At 34.6% G+C, this 26,388-nt stretch overlaps 1 protein-coding gene and 1 pseudogene across 1 annotated transcript in view; both read left to right on the forward strand.

Moving 5' to 3' along the window:
• The window catches only part of olf186-M (Ki-ras-induced actin-interacting protein-IP3R-interacting domain olf186-M), a 203,586-nt gene that overhangs the window by 27,408 nt on the left and 149,790 nt on the right, over positions 1-26,388 (forward strand). Inside the window, exon 4 of the mRNA XM_089100932.1 lies at positions 7,826-8,040. Within this exon, the coding sequence (XP_088957058.1) occupies positions 7,826-8,040 (215 nt within the window). The remainder of the gene's footprint in view (positions 1-7,825; positions 8,041-26,388) is intronic.
• LOC148943662 (uncharacterized) overlaps positions 16,565-26,388 on the forward strand; it is a 58,497-nt pseudogene continuing 48,673 nt past the window's right edge.

Raw genomic sequence — 26,388 nt, forward strand, 5'->3', positions numbered from 1 at the left:
TTAAAAATTGCTGAAAAGTTTTCTCCAGCATATAAATATAAGGCCAAACTATAAAATCTTAAAAAAAGAAAAAATTTAAAGAATTATTTTCTTTTTCCCTGAAAAGACTATGTCAATATAAAAAGAACAGAAATTAATTAAAAAAATGTTTTCCACAAAATGAATTTTTCAAAGAAAAGTAAATAACTCCATTAAACAAAAAAAGAGCAAAAATCAAATCAAATAATCTACCAAGCGTGAAACTACCACAAATCAGCATCGATAAATAAATATAACCCAAAACGAGCAGAAATTAAAATAAATAACCTAGTCAAACTCAAAACGAGCAGAAATTAACATGAGTAGTGCTCAAAACGCCTATGCCTTCCCTAGGCCAGAACATAATTTGCACTTTACTGAAAAAAATACAAATGAATATACATTGTCAGTTTAATATATTTATACTGATATTTAGTAATCAAAATGTTAATATTATTTGATTTATTAAAGTTATAAAGGTAAAAACACTCAGGGGTTTTGAGCCCTACTCATGTTAATTTCGGCTCATTTTGAGTTTGACTCGGTTATTTATTGTAATTTCTACTCGTTTTTGGTTTCATTTATTTATCGATGCTGATTTGTGGTAGTTTCACGTTTTTTAGATTATTTGATTTGATTTTTGCTCATTTTTGGTTTAATGGAGTTCTTTACTTTTCTTTGAAAAACTTATTTTAGTGGAAATTGTTTTTTAATTAATTTTAAAAGAAGACGAAGGAAGACTTCTTGATGAAAGAATATTGATAAAACTTGTCATTCTGCAGTACGCCTATGGAAATTACACGCTTTTATGTCTGATTTACTGGGTTCTAATGAAGACAGATTGGGATCTATATATTTTTCCCTCGCTCCTTAGGGACATTAAGCTGATTTCAGGCGACTTCTGTTTGATTTGAGATAGGAAGAAGGGAAATATTTTCAATTCCTTGACATGACATTTTAGGCCTTATACTTACGGATTTTTTCGTGTGTTGAATGTATAGTCAACAAATTTAAAAATCAAAGATATTTTTTATTAATTTGTTTTGAATTGATTATTCCGCAAAGGAAGAAACTAAGGACGGAAAAATTAGTTTTCTTCCTTCCTTATCAAAGGAAGGAAGTTTTAGTTTCTTCCTTTTTCGGAAGGGAAGGAAAAATTTAAGCAACTTCTAGTTGACTTTGTGGCATTGTAAAGTCAATTCGAAATGAAAGGCGCGAAGCTGAAAGTTCATTGCATTTAAATCATCGTATTAAAATATGAATATCATTAGGATTTTTTTCTAGCTCCAAGTGTTTCTTGTGGTATAATACAAACTTTTCAGTGACTTTCCTACAAAATGACATAGTAGCAGTTGTGATCTCCCTGCTAACTTTTTTGACGTCCAACAATGGTCCTAAGATTCACAACAAGCACTGTCCCCGAGCTCTAGGCCGGTCACCGACCCAGAGAAGAGATTAAAAGGATTCATGCAATTATCTGAATTTGTCATTTTTCTCACTGTCTCCTATTTAGGAAAATGTTTCTGGGCCAATTCCTATTTCCCAACTCAAAATCTGACTAGACTTTTTGAATTTTAAATAACAACCTTGACATTATTCCCTATGCTTTCCATATAGCAATACGTGGGAATGAAGGATTTCGTCGATGACCGTGCGCCATCGAATCAATTTGGCTAATGTGTCTCCTTTTTTCGGTTAAAGACAAATATTTACTTACGATATATTAGAAGGTCGTATATTAGAAGGTTTTTTTTTTTTTTTTTTTTTTTTTTTTTTGCAAATGCAGCTCAAACAGATGAAATAGTAAGCTTATGTGGAGAATCCTGATTTTGTTCTGATCCAGGGATTTTATCGTATAGATTGTCAAAATGTTTCTGATTCTTTCAGTCATAGGCTATGTTATATTCCGTAAATTAAAGGTTTTCAATTTTCATGTGGAATTTCTTTTTAGTTTCTATGTTTAAAAAGGTTTAAAAATTACTCCTTCGGAGAGGGGGGGGGGGGTAGGGAATTAATGAAAGACGAGTTCGTTTTGTTTCTTGTCTTGAAAGCTTTAACGTTATGTGTGTATACACAGGGCTGCCACAGAGCCCCTTAAGTCCCTAAAATCGAATGTTGGCCCCTAGTAGTCCCTTAAGTTGTTTAAGATCCCTAAAATCCCTTTTCTTGCTTTGGTTTAAATTCTGTACTATGAAGTCTACGAGCACCTGTGAGTATACGGTTTTCAGTAGTTTTGTTTCAATTGAGATTCTTGGAACCTGATTTTACTTGTCTAAGAAAGACAAAACTTGATGTTACATAGGCAACAGCGTTATTGTCTTGACAGAGTAGACAGACTAGTAACAAAAAGGAGTGACCCCCTTTGCCCCTGGAGTCAATGGGCTAGGAGGTGAAAGGGTTCGGTTAGCTTTGTTAATTACTTCGAAAACTCTTTTCTGGGCGTTGCTTTGTTACATACAGAGGACAGAAAAAATAAGAGAATGACTCCAAGTACAAAATACGAAGGAGGCGGTGTTTGAAAGAAAAGGTGATGAAAAGAGGCAGAAACGAATGTTATAAACTGTGATATGGGCATGTACCCATATTTGTAAGATGAGGAAAAAGAAAAAGAGAGTTGAGTTAGAAAGATTTAAAGGAGTAGTTAGGGGGAAAGTAGAGCTTTTGAGAAAGAATAGAAAATGAAAAGAAAGAATTGATGAGGAGTGGATAGAGAGTTTGGTAAATGTTTTTTTTTTTTTTTTTTTTTTTTTTTTTTTTTTTTTTTTTTTTTATAAGGCAATCAAGTAAATTGTGAATTTTATTTGGAAATTTAAAGTTTATGGATAATTTGTTAGAATTTTTGAACCCTTCTTCCTAAATAAGTATTGTATTGTGTAAGTATATATTTTATTGTTTGTTGAGGTTTTTGTAAGGGAAGAATGGTTCAAATTGTATTTATTTTATTTTCATTTTTTTTTATTATTGAATTTTTTTTTATGGAAGCTTGAAGGGATAATATAAAGTTGGGAATGTAGTTGAAGCCACCGCCAAAGGATTATCCTAAGGAGGGGGAGCATCCTACAAGCGGGACGTTCGTTGTATTTTGTTTTGTTTTTATTTGTGTTGTAGTATGCCCCGGAGAGTAACCTGTTGTATTTGATTGCCTCAATTCATTTTTAGGTGGTATAAAAGGGAAATTAATTTTTTTTTTTGAAAAAGGGAGTCTATAGTTAGGATGAAGAAAATGTTATATTGGATTAATTTAATTTTTTTAATTTTAGAGATATAAAGGAGGAGAAAATAGAGAAAGAGAAGTTTTTTGGTGGTTGTAGTTGGTTGAAGTTTGTAATTTTGTTGAATTTATTTTTTAATAGGAGAAAAATGAAGATGAGGGGTAAAAGCGAAAAAGGGGAAAAATTGGAAAAAAGGAAAGGGAAAAAACTGAAATTATAGGATAAAAATACAGGACAAGATAATGAAGGCTAATAATCCTTATTAAAAATTTTGATCATGTTAAAAAAAAAGAAAAAAAAGGAGGTGGTGTTAAAACCAGGTTTCTTGCACGATTTTCAGCTTACAGGCATTTCTTGAACTATTACACTACTTCCTAGCGTCCTTTTTTATTTGAATGCATTTCTGATAATAATCTACATATTTTTCTACTAATTTCTTTTCTTCTTTTTTTTTAAGGTTTGAAGTTTCAGTTTGAACAAGAATGGGAAAGTGCAAATTCAAGGAGACTTGGTTGGAAGAGAAAGATGCGACAGCACACCAAATGAAAGAGTGGTGCAGGGTCGTTCCGGGAGATCTGTTCTCTTTCTACTGTTCTATCTGTAATATGTCACTTGTCTTCCATAAGGGCTCCTACACTTTACTGGGGCACGCCAGAACTGCTGAACATAGGAAGAATGTTACCATAAAGCTAACGCTGAATCCGCTTCGTCTCTTCCATGGAGAGTGGCGAACCGGCAAAACTTTCCATGCACCTAGATGCTTATCTAGTGCGGGATGAAATAACAGTTTCAAAAATTAAATGGGGCTCTGAAGATGATTGAGTCTGACTATTCTGGGAAATCTGCAGACGGAATAGCAGATGTATTTGGAAAAATATTCACAGATACAGTGGTCAAAAACTTCTCCTTCGGGTGAACTATGCTCGCTTATTTATTAATCAAAGCTCCTAGACACAATTTCTGGAAGGTGACCATTGATAAAGTCCGTAATAGTTATTATATTGTCGAGTTTGACGAAAACACGAACTTCAAAAGTAAGAAAGAGCTTCAAATGACGATCCGATTGTGGTCCGAAAAGATGAAACGAGTGGTAGAAAGGCATCTGAAAACTGTGTTTATTGGACATGCCACAGCTGAAGACTTGAAGTCAGAAATAGTCAGAACAATCGATGATAGTGTTTTATCTAGCTCTAAATTACTAGCGTTAATTTGTGACGGTCCGAACGAGAACAAAAAATTGTCCAACTTTTTGACAGTGAAAATCTTGAATTGACAGGTAGTGAAGGTCTTCTCGATGTTGGTACCTGCAAGATCAATTTGGTAAACAACGCTTTTCGGAACGGTTTGTAGGAAATCCGCAAGAATTGTTTCAATCTGATCATCAAAGTGTACTACTTTTTTAGTGGCTGGCCGGCTAGACAAGAAGACTACGGGAAGATTCAAAAGAAAACTGGCATTCCTAATTCTCGCTTTTTGAAACACATACCCACCAGATGGTTAATTATAGGACCTGCCGCTTCGAGGCTAAGGGAACAGATACTAGCTCTGTTTGAGTACTTTGTTGTCTATACTCCAAAGAAAAACCAAAACCCTAGTCTTAAGAAATCAAATGCATACACAGAGGTCTTCTGGCTGATCAGACAACCGACCATGAAAGCAGAGTGTCAGTTTGTTGTTGATAGTTCAAACCTCTTCACACATTTCACCAAAAAGTTTCAACGGAAAAGCCTCTAGTGCATGAACTTTATTCGGAGCTGAATCCCCTGGTCTTGACATTGGTTGGGCGAATTTTAAAACCCGAAGTGACGAAGAACTTAGGAATGAACTAACGCTTCAGCCATACGAAGATGAAGAGAACTTTGTGCCACTGCTACAGACAGCTGTGAGTGACGAAATTGTCAAGTGTCTCGAATCAATAGACGAGCTTCCAAAACGTTCGTTCATGCAGCGTGTTCGGAAGTATTTTTCTGCGGCTGCAAGATATGTCCTTAAGCAAATACTCTGCGAAGACCTTTTGCAGCTGTTTAAAGCGTAACCTTTTCTATATCCCGATGTATCAAAGTCAGTGTCTGCTCAGAGTTTATTATATATTGCCAGGGAGTTTCCCATCGAGACGCAAAAGGACAAACTAGTTGACGACTTTAAGCTAATCCAGTTATCCAGACTTCCGGATCGACGACAAATGGAACAAGATCATCCAGGGAGGAAAATATCCAAACTTGTCTCAAGTCGTAAAAAATGCTTTGACCATTTCACATGGATCTGCTAGCATTGAGCAGGGTTTCTCCCTTTCTGGGCGAAGTCTCAGCGAAGAAAGAGCTTTGATGAATGAGCGAACTTTGAATGCAAAACTGTTTGTGATAGATAGGTTGGGCAGATTTGGAGGACGTCTGGAAAATCTTGCTATCATAAAAGACTTCACAAAACTGGCCAAACTCGCTAGAAAGAAATATGATTTGTACCTACAGCAGGAAGACGCCTTGAAAGAAATAACTGAGAAAGAGCGCCAGGATCTGGAGGCAAGAGAACGGTTGAGAGAGCAGTAGCTAGCTGAAAATTCTTTGAAAAGACAGACAATAGAGACTTTCAAAAAATCTATCAAAAACAAAAAAGAAGCGCTTGGTTCCAAGGAACAGGCCGCAGACGAATTGATGAAGCAAGCTCATAACCGGCTGATAAAAAAGGCATTGAAAAGAAGGATATGGTCGAGATACAGCTAGTGCAGGTCATGATCGATGCGACTCAATGCGTACTGAACAAGAAAAGGTAGCTACTCTTGAAACCGCCCAGCAGCAGTTAGAGTAAAAGAAACAGTTGCTGATCACATCTCTGTTCCAGCAGAAGGCATTGCAAAAAAAATGGAAACAAATGGATTATGTGTTCTAGCTATCGTACCCTTATCTCTCATAATATTTTTGTATCTGATTTTTTGTATTAGAAAGTAAAGCGTTCATAAAAAATAGAAGAAAAAAGCTCCTCCCGTGATATGATGACTCTCAGGTGGTCTGTTTCTTAATTATTACTTAGCCTCTTATCCTGGAGAGATGTCTGTAAATGATCATTCACATTTTTGTTTCCTTAGTCAAGTGTCATTTGTTGTTCTGTCACTGCTTTTTCTTTCAAAAGCTGTCTGAAAACTGAGTTTTTGGAGTCCATTTTTCTGTCCAGAATGGTCCCTAGAGAGGTCCCTTTTACTCCTAAAAAGAGGTCCCTAAGTCCCTACTTTTTACAACCTGAACATGTGTCTTATTTTTTTTTAACCCGCTTTAGTGGTAAAACATTCAAGAAAATTGCCGGTTTCCAACCCATATAAACCTTGAATCTTTTAACCAATAATTTTTCAAAATGTCATTTCATTCCCTTTTTAATCTTCAGGGGACCCATGTCATTGCAAGACATGCGGCTAACCTGTTGTTTCCTGTTTAGACAAACCTAGGACTGGCTACAAAGTTAACTTTCTAAAATGTAATTTTCATGTAAGAACTTTCTGTAATCGTCAGCCACGCACATGCGTCCCGTTTATTACTTCTGATAAGCCCTGAATCGCTTATAAATTAGCTGATTTTTGAGGTCTTCCACAGGTTTAATTTATTTTCTTTTCTGCAAAAAAATAAATAATAATTAAAAAAAAATGAATATTCTTCTACGTTTCTTCTTGGGAAGAATTTTCGAACATGAAATTGAACATAAGACAGTTCTTAGAAACATGTGGAAGACGAGTTTTTTTTTCCAAGCAAGGCAAGACATTGTTAGGATTGCCATCTGAAGTTGTTCGTAAAACTTAGTGAAATGGAAAAGTGCAATTTAATTGATATTGCTTAAAACGCACATTAGGCTTCAAAGTAAGAACTTTTTGCCCCCTCGACACATTTTAAGTCTAGTCACGCATGATAACAGCGATTTTGTAAGATTTTACTTTTGGTTGTTGCAAAATTATGACGTTTGTATAGCAGCACGATATTTTCGTCAGTGTTGCCATATTGGAATGTGGAAATAAATAAGCTAACGTTATCGGTTGGATTTTGACATCGCTATTCGTCCATAAAAATTCAAGCGTCAGCACTGCACATTTTTAAGGTGTTTGCTGCCATGTGTTTTTAGATTAAATTGCCATACTAGCTTAAATTATTTTGAATTATGACGTTCAATGCTATACAATTCACTGATGTGCCTTTGAAAACTCACGTTAAGTGCAACTCTATGTTGAAGGGTTCGGTATTCTGCAATTCATAGTTACCGCTTGTAATTAAGTATTGCTCTCAATTTTGCTGTGAAAGGGGTTTAATTTTTATGCAAACTATTGACAATTGATAAACTTCTTAATAGAAAAGAGCTTAGTGATTAGAAAGTGTGCGTGTTTTTGCGCGTGTTTGTTTGTGTGTATATCTGTGAGTGTTTTTGTTTGTGGAATGGGTGAGATTGCTAACAAATTTTGATAAAAATTGACTTTACAGAGATTGAAATTTGTTATACAAAATTTTTCATCAGGGGGATTTATCTCCTGTGCTTAAGATTCACGTTTTATCCACTGAGCTGTAGTTGCCTGACACTTGACCAAGCGAAAGATTAATAATTATATGTATTTTTTATTGCAGTGTTGAAATAATGCTGGAACTACGGGAACCAGATCCAGAAGAGGTTCTTTTAGATCTTGGGTTTGGAGGTCCCCCGAGTTTAGTTTCTCGTTTACCTCCGAGGTTTTTGAAACCGTCAAAATTGAAAGGAATAGATCTCAAAAGCTTTATACAAAGAGAAGAAGAGGCTCAACAGACTGCTGATATCGGTTCTCTTGGCTATCGTGGACTGTCTGGTAAATAGTTTGTTTTATTATTAAAATCAATATAATTACCCAGAATTTCATTTCAGGATAAGGTGTTTTATTCCTAATTTTGCTTTATACACAGTCTTTTAATAATGAATATTGATGTCAAATTTTGAAGTCGGTATATAACTCTTAAGCCGACTTAAACAGTATTTTACAGTTTTATATGCTCTATTTTTCAAAATAATCGTATCGTGTAAAAGGATATAATAATTAGTTTGAAACATCTTGTTTCCTTACCTTTATTTGTGGATTAAGTTGTAAAATTTCGAAAAATATTACCGATGTGCAATGAATGTGTAAAGTGCTAAAATTCAGCCAAGTGCAAATGTTCGGAACTAATCGGAACTTCTGCCTTTTCTGTCTATGAGGAAGTGGCTGTGTTTATGCTATAACGTAACATTATATAAAAGACTGAGAAATGTCCTTAATTTTGAGTTTTGGTTGAAAATAGAAAATGTCATAAACCAAGATATTTGGGAAGAGGCGCGGGGATGAAGCGTATAATCCATCCCATAGAATTTTCTTAATGTTTTATACTTAAAGTTGATTTATAAAATACGTTTTACCAACTCTAAATCTACTGTATTTCTAAATTTTTACCAACAAATTTTATGCAGAGAAATTACACAACTTTAAGTACTGTATACACAAAATGAATAAAGAAATCCACGCTGTGAGCGATAAGCAACGCAGAGGAGATACATAACATAAATCACGCGATTCTTCCTAAAGATTTGTTACAATGGCGTCAATTTGGGGGGAGGGAAAATTATTGAAAAAAAATAACAAAGTTGCCCTCATAGAGTTTGAAGAATTTTTTGCCCCCCGTCCCAATTTTGTGAATTGAGATCGCTGAGCTGGCATTTAAGCGCTAATTTTGACTGATTTTATGACTGATTTTTTTATTTTGACTGATTTTTTATTTTATGTCTTCCCTACGCTAGACATGGTGTTTGATTGTAACTTTGGATGCAAAACATTTATTGTTTTATTTTCTCTCTTCTTGACATTTTTCTCAATCGAAGATTTGAACTAAAATCTTGGGCACCACATAAAATGTACAAGTCTTTTCTGGGAAATCTACATCAGGTAGAGCAAAATAATGGAAAGATATCCCAATTATATGGCAAGATAATAAAAAAAAACATGCAAACAGGTTTTATTCTGTCTGATTTAGATTCAGGTAAGAACAAAAATAAGAAAAAAAAGAAAGTTGTCAACAGTTACAAGTTTTATAAGAAAACACCTGGTCGGTACCCTCCCTCCTGAATTTTCGGCCGACTCGATCCTTAAAAAAATGTTAGAAGTCCCGCTATTTCTACTCCGAGTAAGAACAGATAACAAGCCAAGTAAGGTATTTAAAGACCTCATTCCCCAAGCTTATTCGAAACCATTAAACAAAGTCCACGAATTAATGATTGCTTGCATTTATGACACATTACACCAATAGAGAATATAACATAAGTAGATTCATAAGACAGCACGAAAAGATATCCCCCCCCCCCCCCACCAAATAAGACTCTGTACATATCACTCTTGGACATATTGCAGACTTTTCACAATTTCAGCTTGAAATTGAATTCCAGCTTTGTTTTTTCAGTAAATTATTTTTATGTTGTTATTTTTCACTTGAAATTGAAAAAAAATTGATGGTATTTTAACATGTAATGTTGGAATATTGAAAACTATCAACTGGAAATTTACACCATCTTCTTCAGAAAAAAAATAACTCAAATTATTTTGTTTTGCCAATGTAGACACTAAATAGTGGCTTTTCATGGTGTTATTAAGCATTTCCATCAAAGGCTTGACAGACTTGAGCTATCTAAATAGACACACACATCACCTAATTATCTAAATTGTCGAGACATTAGCTTAACAAACATATTTGTCGTGAATCGTTAACATGACTCCCTTATACTCTGTCTAGCCCCGTGATTCCCAACGTGAGGTACATGTCCCACCGTTGGGGCATGGAAATATTTGTGTGGTTCATTTCTTGAACCACATTTTTGCTCTTTCTTTCTTTATGTGGTTCATGGGCAGGACGTGGACCCATTGGCTAACTATACAAAAAACAGGGTAGTCTTATAAGCAGAAAATTTCAGACAAATTGCTCATTAGCGATAGCAATCTATGTTTCTCCATGAAAAACCAACCGTTTCTGGTTTTATTGACATTCATCTAAGCAGCAAGCATGAAATATTTTTAGACATTGATAATATTTTTAGTTATGAGAAAACATAGGTTTTGCAACAAGATGTTTTGCAACATTTTGCAACATTCGTTGATTGTTTACTAGTGACAGCAAACAGACCCTGCAGTGTTTTGATTTTTGTTTAGTCATACATTGACTGGGTTGCCATCTGGCCACATTTTTATGTCAAAAGGACACGTTCCCATTTGCCGAGACACAATGAAATAAAAGGGCAAAAGTAACATGTTTCTGAAATATGGGACAAAAAAGGGTGAAAAGGGGACACATTTTTTAGATTTATGACATACAACAAAACGTTTCCCAACTGGATATATGTTGTTGTAAAAAGAGTAGTGAAACCAAAGTCACCAAAGTAGGGATTTTTCTCATTTTTTTTTTTTTTTTTTGAGCAAACAGGTTTTGCCAGAGGTGTCGTAAGTAAAGGATTTTCTCCAAAGTAAGGGATTTACATTTTTACATGAGTTTCATTCTTTTACACCAAATCCTTCTGTGTGAAGTCTTTAAAATACAATTTCTATATCTTTGGTTAAGCTTAATCTAAGCTAATAGTTTTTATTTCTAGATTTGAAAAATCACAAATCACTGAAACTTCATAAATCAAAATCGTACACAAATATTACCCTAAAAACACTTTCCTTGTGAGTCATTTTGGCTGTAGATCTATTCTGAACAATTTAATTTTGAAATATAAGCCATGTTCAAATTTCACAGTGTCCATCATGTTTAAAAAATGCTGTTTAATGGCTTACGAAAATAATTTTCATTCATATACCATAAAATTACTGCAAACTTTTTTCTGCACCAGAATTACAGGAAATTAACATCCCTTGTTCTCTTTGACATTCCCAGGCCTAAATAAAACCCAAATGTCATTGGAAGAAAGGCTGTATCAAGAGAGAGAGTCCTGAGTTTGACCCCCCCCCCTCCGACATTTTGATATGACTTTTAAAAAAGGAACAAAAAGTCACAGAGATAAATTTTGATGCATTTTTTTATACTCGTATCCCAGATCAAAAATACCCCCTCCCCTCCCCGAACAAAAAGCCTGAATACGGTCCTGACTGAAAGTAAATGTTTAAGTCCAGGTTATGTGAGATTGTTTTGCTGGGCTACTTAAGATGTTGGCGGAAAGACGAATTGGTATCATCTTTAGCAAATGAGCATTTTGTGAATCAGAGACAATTTGTTTCTATTTAATGAATATTTAATTCTTCAAGCCGAGAAAGTTTTCTTCTTTGTGTATTCCAAAGACTTAATCATTGGAAGAAAGAATAATTAAACAGTATATATCCAATTTGATCACTGGAACATGACCACAGTTTATATAATGATCCAGTAAGTTTACAGCGGATGATTTCTGGCTCTTCATTCTCGGTGCGAACAAAAGCTCCTCCCACTTATTTCTGCACTTATCGTCCACTTATTGGTGAGCCGGCCAAGTGGTTTTGTCAGTACTTGTTCCGTAGGTGATTATTCTTTTTCTACCCGTGAAAAGATCTAATGCCGCTTATGTTTATACCGGTTTATACATTCTCTGGAGCAATCGTACCTCGGTCCGGGTTTTTATAATGGGTGAGATAGGGAAAGATCATATTGCTAATTATATAAACTGTGAACATGACTGAAACTGCCTTGATGAAATGCTTCCGGGGAAAAGACTTCAATGGGCTATCAATTCTGAAACAAATGCCGTAAAAATGATTACAGTCATTGGTTAACCTTACATTTTAACGTAAGATTAATATGTTGGTGCCACTGCAAATGGATGTAAAATTTTAATGTAACTTAGGATGCAAAACTACAAATATATGAAAATTATCCAAAATAAAACTTTGACCAGTTTTAATGGCTAAGAAATTGTAAAGTGACTGATGCAGCTGTACTTGTCATTATGTATCATTGGAAAGTAATGGCCTCTTATTTTAAGGAAAGATTTTGAGATTAAATAAAATTGAGTTTCCATCGGGGGTGACACAGTCAATGTTAGTGGATATATCTGATATTTTGATACAAAACCAAGAAGAGCTCTGGGAAATGCAAAATGACGGGTCCATTAAACTTTATTTAATATAAAAGAAGTGATAGTATGGCATCGTGATGAGACAGAAAATAAATACCCACATTCAACCAAGTCAGCAAGAAAACTGTTGTTACCTTTCCCATCTTCATATTTAGCTGACTGTGGCTTTATTGCTGTAAATGATTTTTTGTCGAAGAAAAGAAATCGGTTTGATATCACTAAACGAGGAGACTTGATACTTAAGCTGACGAAATTGGAGCCTGATATAAAATATCCCTGTCGCAGATATGACGCATCGGGATCTCACTAGCAGAAATTTCAAGGCGAACTCAATTTTTATTTTCCATTATTACTAGTTAAATAATAAAAGCGATCAAAGTTTTTCAGAATAACATTTCATTCAAATATATGAAACTTGTTCTCTGTTATACATTTTTGGAAACTTAATTTATTTAGATGTTTTTTAATTTTTTATTTCTTTATTTCATGGATGACTTATTCTTTGGAGCTGACCTGGCTAATAAGCTGTCCTGGATAAGTGGACGTGCGCTGGGTTGAGAATTCTTTGTCCAAGGGGAACGGGTTTGATCCCTGGCGTGGCCAATTATTTGGTTTGGAACGGGGGTCACTGGTGTAACTTTCTAAGCTCAGTCAGAGTCGACCCACCTCTAAATGGGTACCTGGAGAAATATGGGGTAGGTAAACAGGAAGGGTGTGCGAAAGCACAAGATGGATGGCCCCCAACCTCCCATTGCACTTCCTGGCATAAGGGCCACAGAACGGAGATCAGTACTGCGGGTTTGGACCTTAAGGGTCTACTGCCGTCATACTTACTACTTACTATTCTTTGGAATCTTATTTGGATGTCAAGTTTTAAGCTTTTTAAGCTTCCCTCAGGTAAATACACGTAAAATTATGAATAGAAAATTTAAAATCATGAGGGGGGGGGGCATCAGGATTTTATAAATGTCTAGGTGCGGCGTGGCCCAAAATTGGTTGGGAACCACTGGTCTAATCTGTATTTTTGTATGACAGATATAAAATATGTCTTGTAACTGAACTACTTTTGTGTCATTTTTGCCATTTTAAACTGCTTGGGCATAGTTTGCGTTATTATGTAAAAAAAAATAACAAATTATGTTGACCTTTGTTTTTGTAAGTAGTATGAACTTTGAATTCTATAAAGGCAGTCTCTAGTTTCGACAGAGGTTTTGAGAGTTCAGGGTGCAAGAATAGGTTTGAAAAACTAATTGTAAGAAGATTAAGTCGTTAAGACCGGAAATAAGTAAAGGTGAAGAGGTGATGTTGGGTAACGAGAAGATCGATCAATTGGATAGATTCACCTACCTAGGTAGTATTATTAGTAAAGCAAATATGTGCAGTGAAGATATTAAAAGTAGAATAGCCAAGGTCGAGAGTGCTTTTTTTTTCAAAGTTGAAAAAAGTTTAGAAGAATAGGAAAATAAGTCTGCGAACAAACAATAGAATATTGGAAGCTACAGTGAAGACAGTGGTTAAGTATGGATCTGAAGTATTGGTGCTCCAACAAATCGACATAGATTTGCTAGGTGTTTTCCAGAGGAATTGCCCACAGATTGTTTTTGGTATCTGACTGACTGACCGTATCTCAAACAATAAGCTCTATAAAAAATATGGTTCAATTGCGCTTACTATAACTATATTGAGAAAAAGGTTGTGATGGCTAGGACACGTTTCGCCGACGAGGGATGACCGACTGTCCTTGTTGGGCAACCATATAGGGTCAAACAAAAAGCAGTCAGTCCCCGAATGGGATGGGAGGATGTCGCAAAGAAATATTTAAGGGAAATGGAATAAAAACGCAAATAAAGCAGCACATTTCTCTCAGATGTTGGTTATGAATGTCAACACTGCGACAACTAAGGCATGGACCTAACTATACAGTCCGGTTACCAGCTTGTACCCTACTGACAAGAATTAGAAAAAGTTGATAGTTTCACATACCTTGCCCACTGATTGACTCTCGCGGGGCTGTGACATTGGTCTACAGAGCAGAATCAGAAAATCCCAAACTATGTTTTCACAGGTCCGCCGGTATTTTTGGAACTGGCAGAAGATCAGCATGAAGATAAAAACTAGCGTATAAGAAGTCATTGTTTGGTATATTCTGTTCTAAGCAGTCGGGAGTTTGCCCTTGAAGGTCTCTCATCTCCGTGGTACGGAAGTTTTCACCTCCGTTGTCTGTGGAAAATTCTGAGGATAGAACACTCCAAAAAGAACATCAAATGTTGAAACTGCTGTAACATTGTGCCCTTTCGCCACAATTGTCAAACAGAGAAGACTTCTCTCGGTCATTTCCAAAGAAGACTCTATGACCGAAGTTTTCACCTCCGTTGTCTGGAAAATTCTGAAGATAGGACACTCCAAAAAGTATCTCACATGTTGAAACTGCTGTAACATTGTGCCCTTACGCCACAATTGTCAAACAGAGAAGACTTCTCTCGGTCACTTCCAAAGAAGACTCTATGGCTGCAACATCGAGCTGCTCCTTTTCCAGATTGGTGTTGGTGACCAGTTGGTCAACGGAAGAATTAAGGGGCAGTCGTGAGATACGACCTCGAGCCTATTGGGTGGATTTTGAAAACTTGCAAGAAGATGGAGTAGCTATTGGCTTTGGTTTGCCAAGGACCTGGCACACAATTGTTATAGATAGGATTTAATCGTATGGAGTCTTCTGGATGCCGATTTATGCGTTGATGTCTGCTCCCACAATAAGCACAAGCAAATAAAATATTTATAGAATTCCCAAAACAGTTTCCAAGTATAGCTCCCAAATATAGTTCCCAAAGTCAGGTTCAAAAAATACATTTAAATCACACTTATTAAATTGGAATAAATGACTTGACTAATTGTGTCGAAGACTACGATTCATTCTGGTAAATAATTTGCTTAAATGTTCTTGGAGGCAATAACAGATATACGAAGCTTGAATTCATTTTCTCCCTCAAGTGAATCCTCCAAAGTTTTTTTGTTTTGTTTTTGGACATGTTGTGGACTAATTAACATTGTACCTTCTGGACTCGGGTAATATTTTTTTCAGTCTTTTATTCTTTTTCTTACTTTTATGAGATTTTTTTCCATTTCCACGTAGATCTCGAAGCATTTACCCACTGAAAACTTGGAATGAGTGTTTCCAATAAGAGGTCAAGTTTTATTGTTGGAGAGTAGAAAAAATATTAGCTTTTAGATGGAGTAACTTGGATCGTTAAACCGTTCTCTCTAAAATTCAGTCAATTGGAAAACAGGAGGGTATCGCCTGAAATATTGCTGATTCTTTTCTTATCTCCTAGAGTTTTCTTTTTTTTAAAGCTTAACAAAAGAGTGAAAGCAAAAATCCATGGATTCTTTTATATAACAGTTTCTACGAGAATTTATAAACTGGCTTTATTTTGTTTTCTAATAAGTTCTATATTTTTGCTTAATATGCGGGGATGATGAGGATGATTCAATTCACTTTTTGTTTTTGTAAGGAGTTAAAACGATTGCGGGAGAAATTCTCTGCAGTTTGAAAAGGAGGAATGGGTGGATATTAAACAGTTCGTGGTAACGAACTGTAAGTAAGGAGTGACCCGGCTCAATAGTAACCGAAACTCTAAAAAACGGGATTTTGATACCAATGGATACATCACTTCAAAATCACTTCACTCAATTCGGACCATCCCCAAACCCCCCCTCACTCATATTCCTCCCAAAAATCCACTTCCTTTCGACTCCTTTCTTCTCCATGCGTCCAAGAAGTTACCGGCCGGTTCTGGACTCCACCCGTTATTTGCCGAAACAAACCCAACCCCTCCCCTCTCAGAGACCCCCCACCGTACTTCCCTCCCTCAGCATCATTTTGCCCCCCGACCCCCCCCCCCATTTAAAGAACACTCCCAACTTGACTTATTCACAGATCACCAGGAAACCTTTCTCCCTTCCCTTGAACTTTATCCCCCCTGGCTCCTCCACTAGTATGACTCGGGTATAACGGGAACCAGACAGACCGATCTTATTGTAATACCCTCCTTAAGGTTTTCTACCACCTTACTGTTTGTCCACTTCGTAGTCTATACTAGGACCTGCTAAAACGAATATACTTACTCATAATAAGGACATATTTGATCGCCCCGTCCCTTTGGCTTTATCACGAACATCAGCCTCCGGCCAAGCTTACGCGCGAGCCCCCGACTGGAACGTTAATGTAAAAAAGAATAGTATAAAAGCGGTACCTTCTCAAGTTGCTTTCGATTCCCCAAACTTTTGTTTAGCAACGCTGAAAGCCTTAACTTTGAAAAACTCAATGAATTAGACACCCTTTCTAAAATATATAGATTAGATGTAATCGCTATTACTGAAGTTCAAGCTCAAAATTTGCACATGTTAAAGATTAAAAATTTTTCTCAATTTATTAAACTCAGACCAGAAAACCACCCTCTGGGTAAGAAAGGTGGCGGAATTCTGTTCTTTATCCTTAATGATTTATACCCAAGTGAAATCCCAATTCCGTGTCTTAATCCCTTTGATGAAGTTATGTGGGTGTGTGTTCGACCTAAAGTCTTGCCGCGTCCTTTTAATTTAATTGTCTTGTATTCTTTTTATTACTCCCCTAATCAGAGATCCACTGAAAAAATAAATTATACCGAAAAATTATATGCAAGTGCTGACTTTGTACAACCAAAATACCAAACTGCTGGGATTTGCCTGATGGGTGACACAAATGATATAAGACTTGATTCTACATGTAATGCTTTTAATTTAAAACAGGTCGTTAATGTCCCTACTACAAAAGGCAATGCTACTCTTGATTTAATTTGCGCTAATCTTTCGAAGTTTTGAAAACCCGTCTCCATTCTGCCCCCTCTAGGGGTAGCTACCACTTTAGCCTTTTTCTATCTCCACTGGCTAAAGTTTAAAAGTTGGTTTCTATAACTAAAACCATTTATAGAACTCTCACCGACTCAGGACTTTTCGATTTTGGCTCCTGGATTACTATTGAAATTGGTTCCCTGTGTATAAAACAAATGACGTAGACTACATGGCTTTGTCCCTTCAAAATCTATTGAGGAGTAATTATGAATTCCACTTCCCTGAGAAAAAATTTAAAACGTTCTACAGATAAGCCTTATGTTACTGAGTCTTTTAAAAAACTTATAAGAAAAAAAATCAATTTTTTCAAATCAGGTTGTATCACTGAGGATAATAGTCTAAGGAAGTTCATAAAGACACAATTAAGAAAAGCAGCTTCTCATTATTATAATTATAAATTCAAAGATCTATATTCAAACAAGACCAATTAATGGTACAGAAAAATTAAAGAAATATGTGGAAAAAGACTTTCCGAAGTTGATTTTTATCGCCCTGAACCCCCTAGTAAGACTGCCAACGATCTGAACTTGTACCTTGCTTCCATCGTGCAAAGTCTCCCCCTTTCACTGGCTCAAGTCCAACTATTCCTCCCAATACTTCCTTCCCCTTTATTTCTCCCTCTGATGTTATAATTAAAATTCTTAAGCCAAGAAAATCAAGTATTTGTCCCTTGGACATTCCAGTTGGCTTAATTAAAGCCTTTTCGGACAAAATTGCTGAGCCTTTATCAAATATTTTCAACCACATCACAAAATTTGGTAAATTCCCATGTTGCTGGAAACAAGGTTTTATAACACCTGTCCCTAAAAGATACGCCAGTCTGACTTTCACCAACATTCGCCCCATTACGCTCACTTCTGTTTTTTCCAAACTTTATGAAGGTTTCCTCTGTGACTGGCTTAAGAATAAAATTTGTCCGCGTATTGACACCCGGCAGTTTGGTAACTTATAGAAAACTTCCAACACCCATTACCTTTTGCACTTAAGGCATACCACAGTAAGTAACCTTGATAAACCAAATGTCTGGCTGAACCTTGTCTTAGTTGATTTCCAAAAAGCTTTCGACCTGGTTGACCACACCACCCTAATTCGTTCACTACTGGTTAACTTTAAACTTGATCATCTGTTAGTAAATATTGTTATATCGTTTCTTTCAAATTGATTCCAAATTGTTAAATACAAAAATATTTTCTCTAACCTCCTCCCTATATATTGTGGAATTCCTCAAGGAACCTTACTGGGACCACTTTTATTTCTAGTCATGATTAACGATATTGGTAAGGACTTCCCCCAAAGGTGAAAATACGTGGATGACTTGACGATCCTCGAAGTTTGTCACAGGAATATTAAAAGTGACCCCCTTGAAATTCTATCCCACATTTCGGATGAAGCTAAGAACCTAAATATGAAAGTAAATTCCACTAAATCAAATATAATGACGATAAATTTCTTGAAATCTATTGCCGCCTTCCTTGACCCTATCCCCCCAGATATTTCTGTGTCTTCCCTTAAATTACTCGGGGTTACAATTTCCTCTAATTTAAAGTGGGATATCCACATGAAAGATATTGTCCGCAATGCTAATGCATCCATGTCTCTCTTTAAGCTCTTGAATAAATTTAACATCCCCTCATCCTGTTCTTTAAGGATCTATACTTCCTTTGTGCGCCCGCATCTTGAATATGTTTGTTCAGTTTGGCATCCTGGCATCTCCCATGATGAATCAGAAAAAATTGAATCTATTAAAAAAAGAGCCCTAAGAATAATTTTTAAACAAGCTTTGGTACCATATTCACTCCTTCTAAAAAAGGCTAAGCTGGAAACTCTTGAGCACAGGAGAGGAACGCTGTGCCTCCGTTTTGCAAAAAATGCAATAATAAACCCTCGCACGGAAAAGATTTTCCCCAAAAGACACTCCCCATCCAGACACCGCCTGCCACGTATTGTATCTGAACCCATCCCTATCTTGTCCCCCATCCGTTGTTTAACCTCCAAATATAAAAAAACCTTTGTCCCCTTCATTACTGATCAAATAAACCACTAGTTTTTTTTTTGTTTTTTTTGTACTGGTGATACCAATGCTTGTGTCCGTTTGGTTCTTCCATTCCCTCCCCTTTTTATATATTCTCTTTTAAACATTTTTAACATTATTTTTATATAAATTTTTTGTGGGGTTTTGTTTTAATTTGTGCCTTTTTAACTTTCTTACATTTGACACTTTTTGTTTTTTAGACTAATGAATGGCTTTGCCTTTCTGATATTGTTGTTTTTGGCATTGTTTAGCCAGTTTTTTAGTTGTTGTGCTATTTCTATGTCTTTTTTTATTATATGACCCCGAAATGTGAATTCAGCCCTTCGGGGCTTGTGATAGTAATTTTTTGAAATAAATATCCTATCTAAATATCCTATCTTATCATACATCGAAAATATAAGATTTTAATACTGATTTCAAATATAGTTTAATTAAGTTTAGTCCTACCCATAAAAAGTTACGCGCCTGAGAAAATTTGGCTGATTTTCGAATAAAAGGGGAAAGACCCCCTTAAAGCTATAGAACCTAAATGAAAATCACACTGTCAGATTCAGCGTATCAGGAAAACCTACTGTAGAAGTTTCAAGCTCCTATCTGCAAAAATGTGGAATTTGGTATTTTTTGCCAGAAAAAAGATCAGGGATGCCTGTTTATTTGTTTTTTGTTTGTTTGTTTGTTTTTTTTTGTCCCAGGGGTGATCGTATCCACCCAATGGTCCTAAAATATCATGGGAGGTCATTCGAACGGAAATTAAAAGTTCTAGTGCCCTTTTTAAGTGACCAAAAAATGGAGGGCAACTAGGCCCCCTCCCACGCTCATTTTTTTCCCAAAGTCACCCGATCAAAATTTTGAGACAGCCATTTTGTTCAGCATGGTCGAAAATATAATAAATATGTATTTTAGGATGACTTAATCCCCCAAAGTCCCTGGGGGTAGGGCTGAAAGTTATGAACATTACCTAATATTTACATATAGGTCTAGTATTGGTTATTGGGAAGCATACAGACATTTTCAACATTATTTTAAAAAAAAACGATCAGAAATTAAATAAAAAAATAGAAAGTTTTTCAACTGAATGTAAGGAGCAACATCAAAACTTAAAACGAACAGAAATTATTAAGTATATGATTGGGTTCGCCCCCCATTCAAAACTTCGCTCTTTCAGCCAAAGATTTTTTAGTAATTTCATAAGAGCTATTTATTCTAATTAACGGCCTTTGTGATTAAGGGGTCGTTTTTAAAGAATTGGAAGAAATTCGATTTTTAGCGTAATGAGCGAGGTATTGACTAGGGGGGCGAACCCCCTAATATTTGTATTACAAATGTATGAATATAGAAGTTCGTTGCGTAAGTTAATTCGTAAGTTACGTATATTTATTACTAAGAAAAATGTTCGTAAATAAAATTAAACAACTTTCGAGAAAGCCATTTAACCAAATAAATGCAAAATTAATCTGCAATTTTTCTTTAGTTATTCATGTACGATGAGCCAAAATGCCAAACGACAGGAATTCGCTTATAGTAATATTTTTTTTTTTTTTTTTTTTTTTTTTTTTTTTTTTTTTTTTTTTAGTCTATTTAATATAATTCATTAATTTAGTTTATTTATTCTAATTTTTTCTATAGTTTCTATTTTATTTATATTTTCTTTTCTTCTCCTTCATATGTGAGTAAGTGATCATTTTAAATTTTCTTTTGTTTTTTATCCTTGAGTATGTAATTCATATGTCTTCCCTCTTTGTACAGGCCAATGAGCCTTTGAGGGATTTATAACATCTAATATTGTATGTGTTTTTAATGAAGAATAAAACTTATCTTATCTTATCTTATCTTAAAACCTCCATTAATTCAAAAACGTTCAAAAATTAAATTAAAAGAACAAGTTTTTTTAACTGAAAGTAAGGAGCAACATTAAAACTTAAAACCAACAGAAATTATTCCGTATATGAAAGGGGCTGTCCACTCCTCATCGCCTCGTTCTTTACGCTAAAGGTAGACTTTCTCACAACTCTATTTTTTAAAACAATAAAAAACTTTAGCGTAAAGAGCGAGGCGTTGAGAAGGGGACAGCCCCTTTCATATACGGAATAATTTTTCTTCGTTTTAAGTTTTAATGTTGCTCCTTACTTTCAGTTTCAGTTAAAAAACTCCTTACTTTCAGTTAAAAAAAAAACTGTTTTTTATTTATTTAATAGTTATAAAGTTTATGGATACTGATGAAATCCTATCTACACTAAATTCACAAGTTCGTGATTTTTAGCGTACTAAAATTGAAATAGAGAGTAAGATATCAGTCGATCCCGCGTATGACGTCTTATATAATCAGTATGTTAATATTATGGTTGTATTATATTTTATATCCTTGTTATTATATGAGTATTACATCAGTATTATATATTATAAATCAACGTAATTATTGTCCCTAAAAAAGAAAATAGTTGATAGCGTTTTCCTATAAAATAAATATACTGTTATTCATTGAGTAATAGTAGAAGAAGGAAAATTGGATAACTTTATACCTGCTCCTAGTAGTGGTGTGAGAGGGGGCTATTGGGTTTTTGTTTCAGTGGTTTGGTAGGTTCATTGGTTGAGATACGGTTTCTTGGGTGAGTGTCCACAACAAACCTCGATTAAGTTTTGATTTGTTTAATCCTAGATGTAAAGCGAGAAGAATAGAATTTTAGTAAAGTAAAGCGCGTTTTATCCTCGGTCAAACTCTTTGGCTCTGTGGCACGATTTCATAATTTTAATCTTCTTTACAAGCTTCTTGCTTTTACGCTTGTATCAGTGATTTGAGATATAATTACTCATGATCCATTTGATCTGGTGAAAAATGGAACACTTATTGCAAGTGATGTGGCATTATCTGTTTAACTGTTATAGCTGTAAAGTTTCTGTTGCTGAAAAGTGATTGATTTCACGAAGGATTAGTTTGACTATAAAAAAAAGAACAGATAAAGACAACAAAAAAACTTCGTAAATATTTATGTGTTCGCCAAAAATAAGAGATATTTCAGAACTCAAAATTTTAATCCAGACTTTTATATCTGAAAAACAGTTGAAAAAAATCTAACGAATAAACTTCTTCGCCCATCTTTCTTTCCACTTTTGTTTTCAGCCCAACTTCAAATGAAAGTTGAAATTAATGTTTCCATCAAGAAAACAGTACACTGATTTCTGAGGAAAAGCCGTGTATATTAAATATGCTTTAGACCCCCTCTCTAATAAGAAGTTCGAAGGTCACTACCGAAACGATATTACACGCACAGAGGTAATGTGTGCTTCCCAACGACGGTGAAAATTACATTCTGAGTAATAACCTTATAAGAAATCTTTCTTAAAATGAGCAGTGCGTTAAAATACGAAAAAATGAGCATGTAAAATACAGTATACAGAGTGGTTAAGATAAAATAGGTCTGATAATAGTACAGAAGCACAAATCCTTAGCGAAAGGCAATCCCACTTCCTTTCTACAGGAACGAGTCACAAGACCCCAATACGGATCTACCAAAACAGACAAAACGATAAAAACCTTAAAGAAGAGAAAACGAGGATAAAAACAGCCGGTGAAAAAAACGCAGATTACAATGAAAATATTTTGGTCAAGATTTCCGCATGGCCGTCCTCAGTGCAGAATATTAAAACAAATACTGATAAAAATCCAAAGGTAATATAAAAAACGAAACCTTAGAACAAACGCAAAAACTAAAATAAGGTGACCCTCTGGAAGTAACGGTGAAAAGGTAACTTTTTTTTTTATTATTCTGCACTGAGAACGGTCAAGCGGAGGTCTTGACCGAAATATATGCATTGTAATCTGCACTTTTTTTTACCCTTTTAATATCTTTAAGTTTTTTTTTTCGTGTTGTCATGATTAGCCAGTATGGTCTCAGAAATTATTTATCAAAACAGAGGTATTTTCTTTCTTTCTGTAGCATCGAGGGCTGTAATATGTCACTAGGGGTATCAACTCTATAACAACACTTTCTTAAATGACTAGTCCGATGAAGTAAGTTGAAAACAATATGCAGGATGGCAAAGATCTATTACGTCCGGTGTTTATCCAGAAATACATATGCTTCGAGAAAAGTAAATTGCAACTATATTATAATTTAAAATTAGTAAATACAGGATATTTTGAACAAGAAAATAAACATTCAATAGTTCACAAAAGGTGCTGAAAGTATCCATCGTGAGCTCCGATATACAAATCAGCCTATCTGAAACATCACACCGATGAATAATTTTTTAATCAGATAGAAGCGCCTCTTAGCGTTTCTTGGGATTGTTCCTTGAGCAATACGGAGAGTTTTGAGAGTTCAAAGGATTGATGAAATTGCACCCGATAAACTGGTAGCATTTCTTGGAAACATATTGAGAAGTGCTAGCTGGTGCATCGAAGTTTTTGGTGGGCAATTCAGCACATCCTGTGAATATTCCGTGTTTACTGTTTTAAATGGATATTATAATATATTAGTAATTTAATTTTCTCTAAGTATTTGTACTTCAGCTTCCATACCGGGAGCATTTTATTTTCGTCACCCTGTTCTATCATAAGCACTAATACTTCGGCCAAAGGTTTATATTCGAAAATTTTTAAACACGTTTTTAAAAAAAAAATCTAAATTTAAAAATTTTAAACCCACGACGTTCTTCCTGATAATTAAGTTATTTTAAGCAATAGCCCCTAGGATTTCAGAACTGCCTATCTCCCTATTCTTGAACAAACGAATGAGATTGCTGATTGATCCTACACGTCTTCAAAGAGATCAACGTTGATTACTCTAGAAGATCTAATCGTCTCATTCTTATGGAGCAGTTCTGATATCGGGAAATTGAGTCCAGAACGTATTTACTTTGTGATCGTTTAATGGGAACTTTATTTGCAGAAGGTTTTGTATTGTGTGCCGTGATGAGTGACAGAAAGCAGTACGGCTATGCAAGTTTATCAGTTCGCCACTCTGATCGCTTTTCTATTACTGCTTATCTTATTTTTTTAGATAACAGGTTTCTTAGTGATGTCATTTAGTTTCTTTTTGTTTTATTTAATAATTTTTAAACCTGTCTATATAGAGGAGGGATGGGTAGTAAGATGTTTCTGATGGACATCTCACTCCGCCAAATTTCATAAACTTTTTGAGATGTGAAACTTCCTCCCTGCGTAATTAAATTTTTAATATTCCATCCCTTAAAGCTACTAAAGCTCTAGCTGCTGAACTGTAAAAAATACGAGGGAAAAGAGAAAGATATTTTAGTTTTGAATGTAAAGGTTACTTTGTAGTAAAAGTTTTGAAAGATTTTCACCTGTTTCAATCACTGAAGTTTGTATCCGTAAAACTTTAAATTAAAGCGTTTGGGAAAATCCCCGCTGTATTGATCTAATGGCTTTTCTTTGGGTCTCATTTGAATTTCACAATTGAAATTAGATGCTTATCTTTTTCAATACCTTCTATCTATAATACTAATAGCATAATAACATGTATAGCATTTATGCAAAATACAAATAACATAATGTAATTTAATAAGTAATATCATATCTATATATATATATATATATATATATATATATATATATATATATATATATATATATATATATATATATAAAATAAATAAATAAATATATATATTTATTTTATATATATAAAAAAATAAAAAAATATATATATAATATATATATATATATATATATATATATATATATATATATATATATATATATATATATATATATATATATATATATATATATATATATATATATATATATATATATATATATATATATATATATATATATAAAATATAATATTTCTGCCGGGTCTATCTATCATTTTGATAATTGAATCACTCCAGTAAGTAGATAACATTATTGTTCTCTCAGGAGATTCTGACCTTCAGTAAAAATACAATCGTAATAAGTGCTTCCCGTATAAATCATGGAGCTATGGATGTAGTGATTTAGGAAAAAGCTAGTGTTTTTGGTCTTTTCAAATAAGAAAAAAATAAGAATAAATTTTAGAGATCCTAAATATTCGAGTGTAGTTTTAAAAAGGAGTAGGAATATCCCTGAAAGAGATGATTGATGATTGACGTTGAAATTATTGAAGAGTTGTACGCCAAACTATGAAATTATATAATTTATTGGTTGCTCGAAAATATTTTGTAGGTTATAAATATTCTGTAAGCTTTTTTTAACATAAACTTTAAAGTCTTTCCGTCTTGGAGGATGCTTGTTTGTTGACGCGACAAGAAGTAGAAACTGGCGTTTTTAGAGAGCTTCTGGGGAATGGTGCAGTTTGCTCTTTTTTTTAAATACTATTTTCCTTTTCTTTTCCTGAGTGAGGGATGTTAAAGATGCGACCATTACCAATCGGCTTCCAAACCATCTAAATTGAAAATTTAATTGAGTAAAGAAATTGGGTATCAATAAGGCTTATCATTTTCGAGGTATTATGAAACAGCTTTTCTTCATATTGCTTTTGTGCTAGAGTAAACTTTTGCGTAAAGGGTGGGGGAGGTGCAAAGATACACAGTAATTTTTGCTCGTTTTGAATGTTGATGTCGCTTTTTTTTACGTTCATTTGGAAAACTCATTTTATACAGTCGACTCTTGATAACTCGAACCTCGAAAACTTGAAATCTTCGACATTTCGAATTTAAAAAGCCATGGAGGGAATGCTGTCACACCTTAATCGCTTCCAATTTATAACAATCATACTAGAACTCGCATTTTTCATTCGAAAGAGTCTTGTTCCAATATTGGAAACTCATCAGTTCGATTGGAGAGGCCCTCGCGATTGTAGTTTTAGAAAGACATTCGTAGAAAGAGGACAAATTAGTCATTTTGTCATGCAAGGCTACGTCCTAATTATTTGCCCAAAATATTGTAATATGCTTACTTTTCTCCTAAAGGTTGACTATTATCCTTCGGGCCCAGAATACGACATTTTCATAGTTTTTTGGTTTGCTTAAAAATCGAAGGTTCCTAGGATGCAAAAACTGTTTTAGACTATTTTTTTTTTAATCCAAACTCCAACAATACGTCAAATTCACCCTCATCTGATGCAATCATTGGTAAATTTATGCGTTTAAGATTAATCATTTCTATAACTAGAGCTTGTATATCCCCAAAACGTCTTTTGAAAAGCCTAAAATAGTCTTAACCCTATAGTC

The sequence above is a fragment of the Artemia sp. Qi Xiang Cuo genome, chromosome 15 (assembly GCF_049724085.1).
Source record: "Artemia sp. Qi Xiang Cuo chromosome 15, ASM4972408v1, whole genome shotgun sequence".
NCBI lineage: Eukaryota > Metazoa > Arthropoda > Branchiopoda > Anostraca > Artemiidae > Artemia > Artemia sp. Qi Xiang Cuo.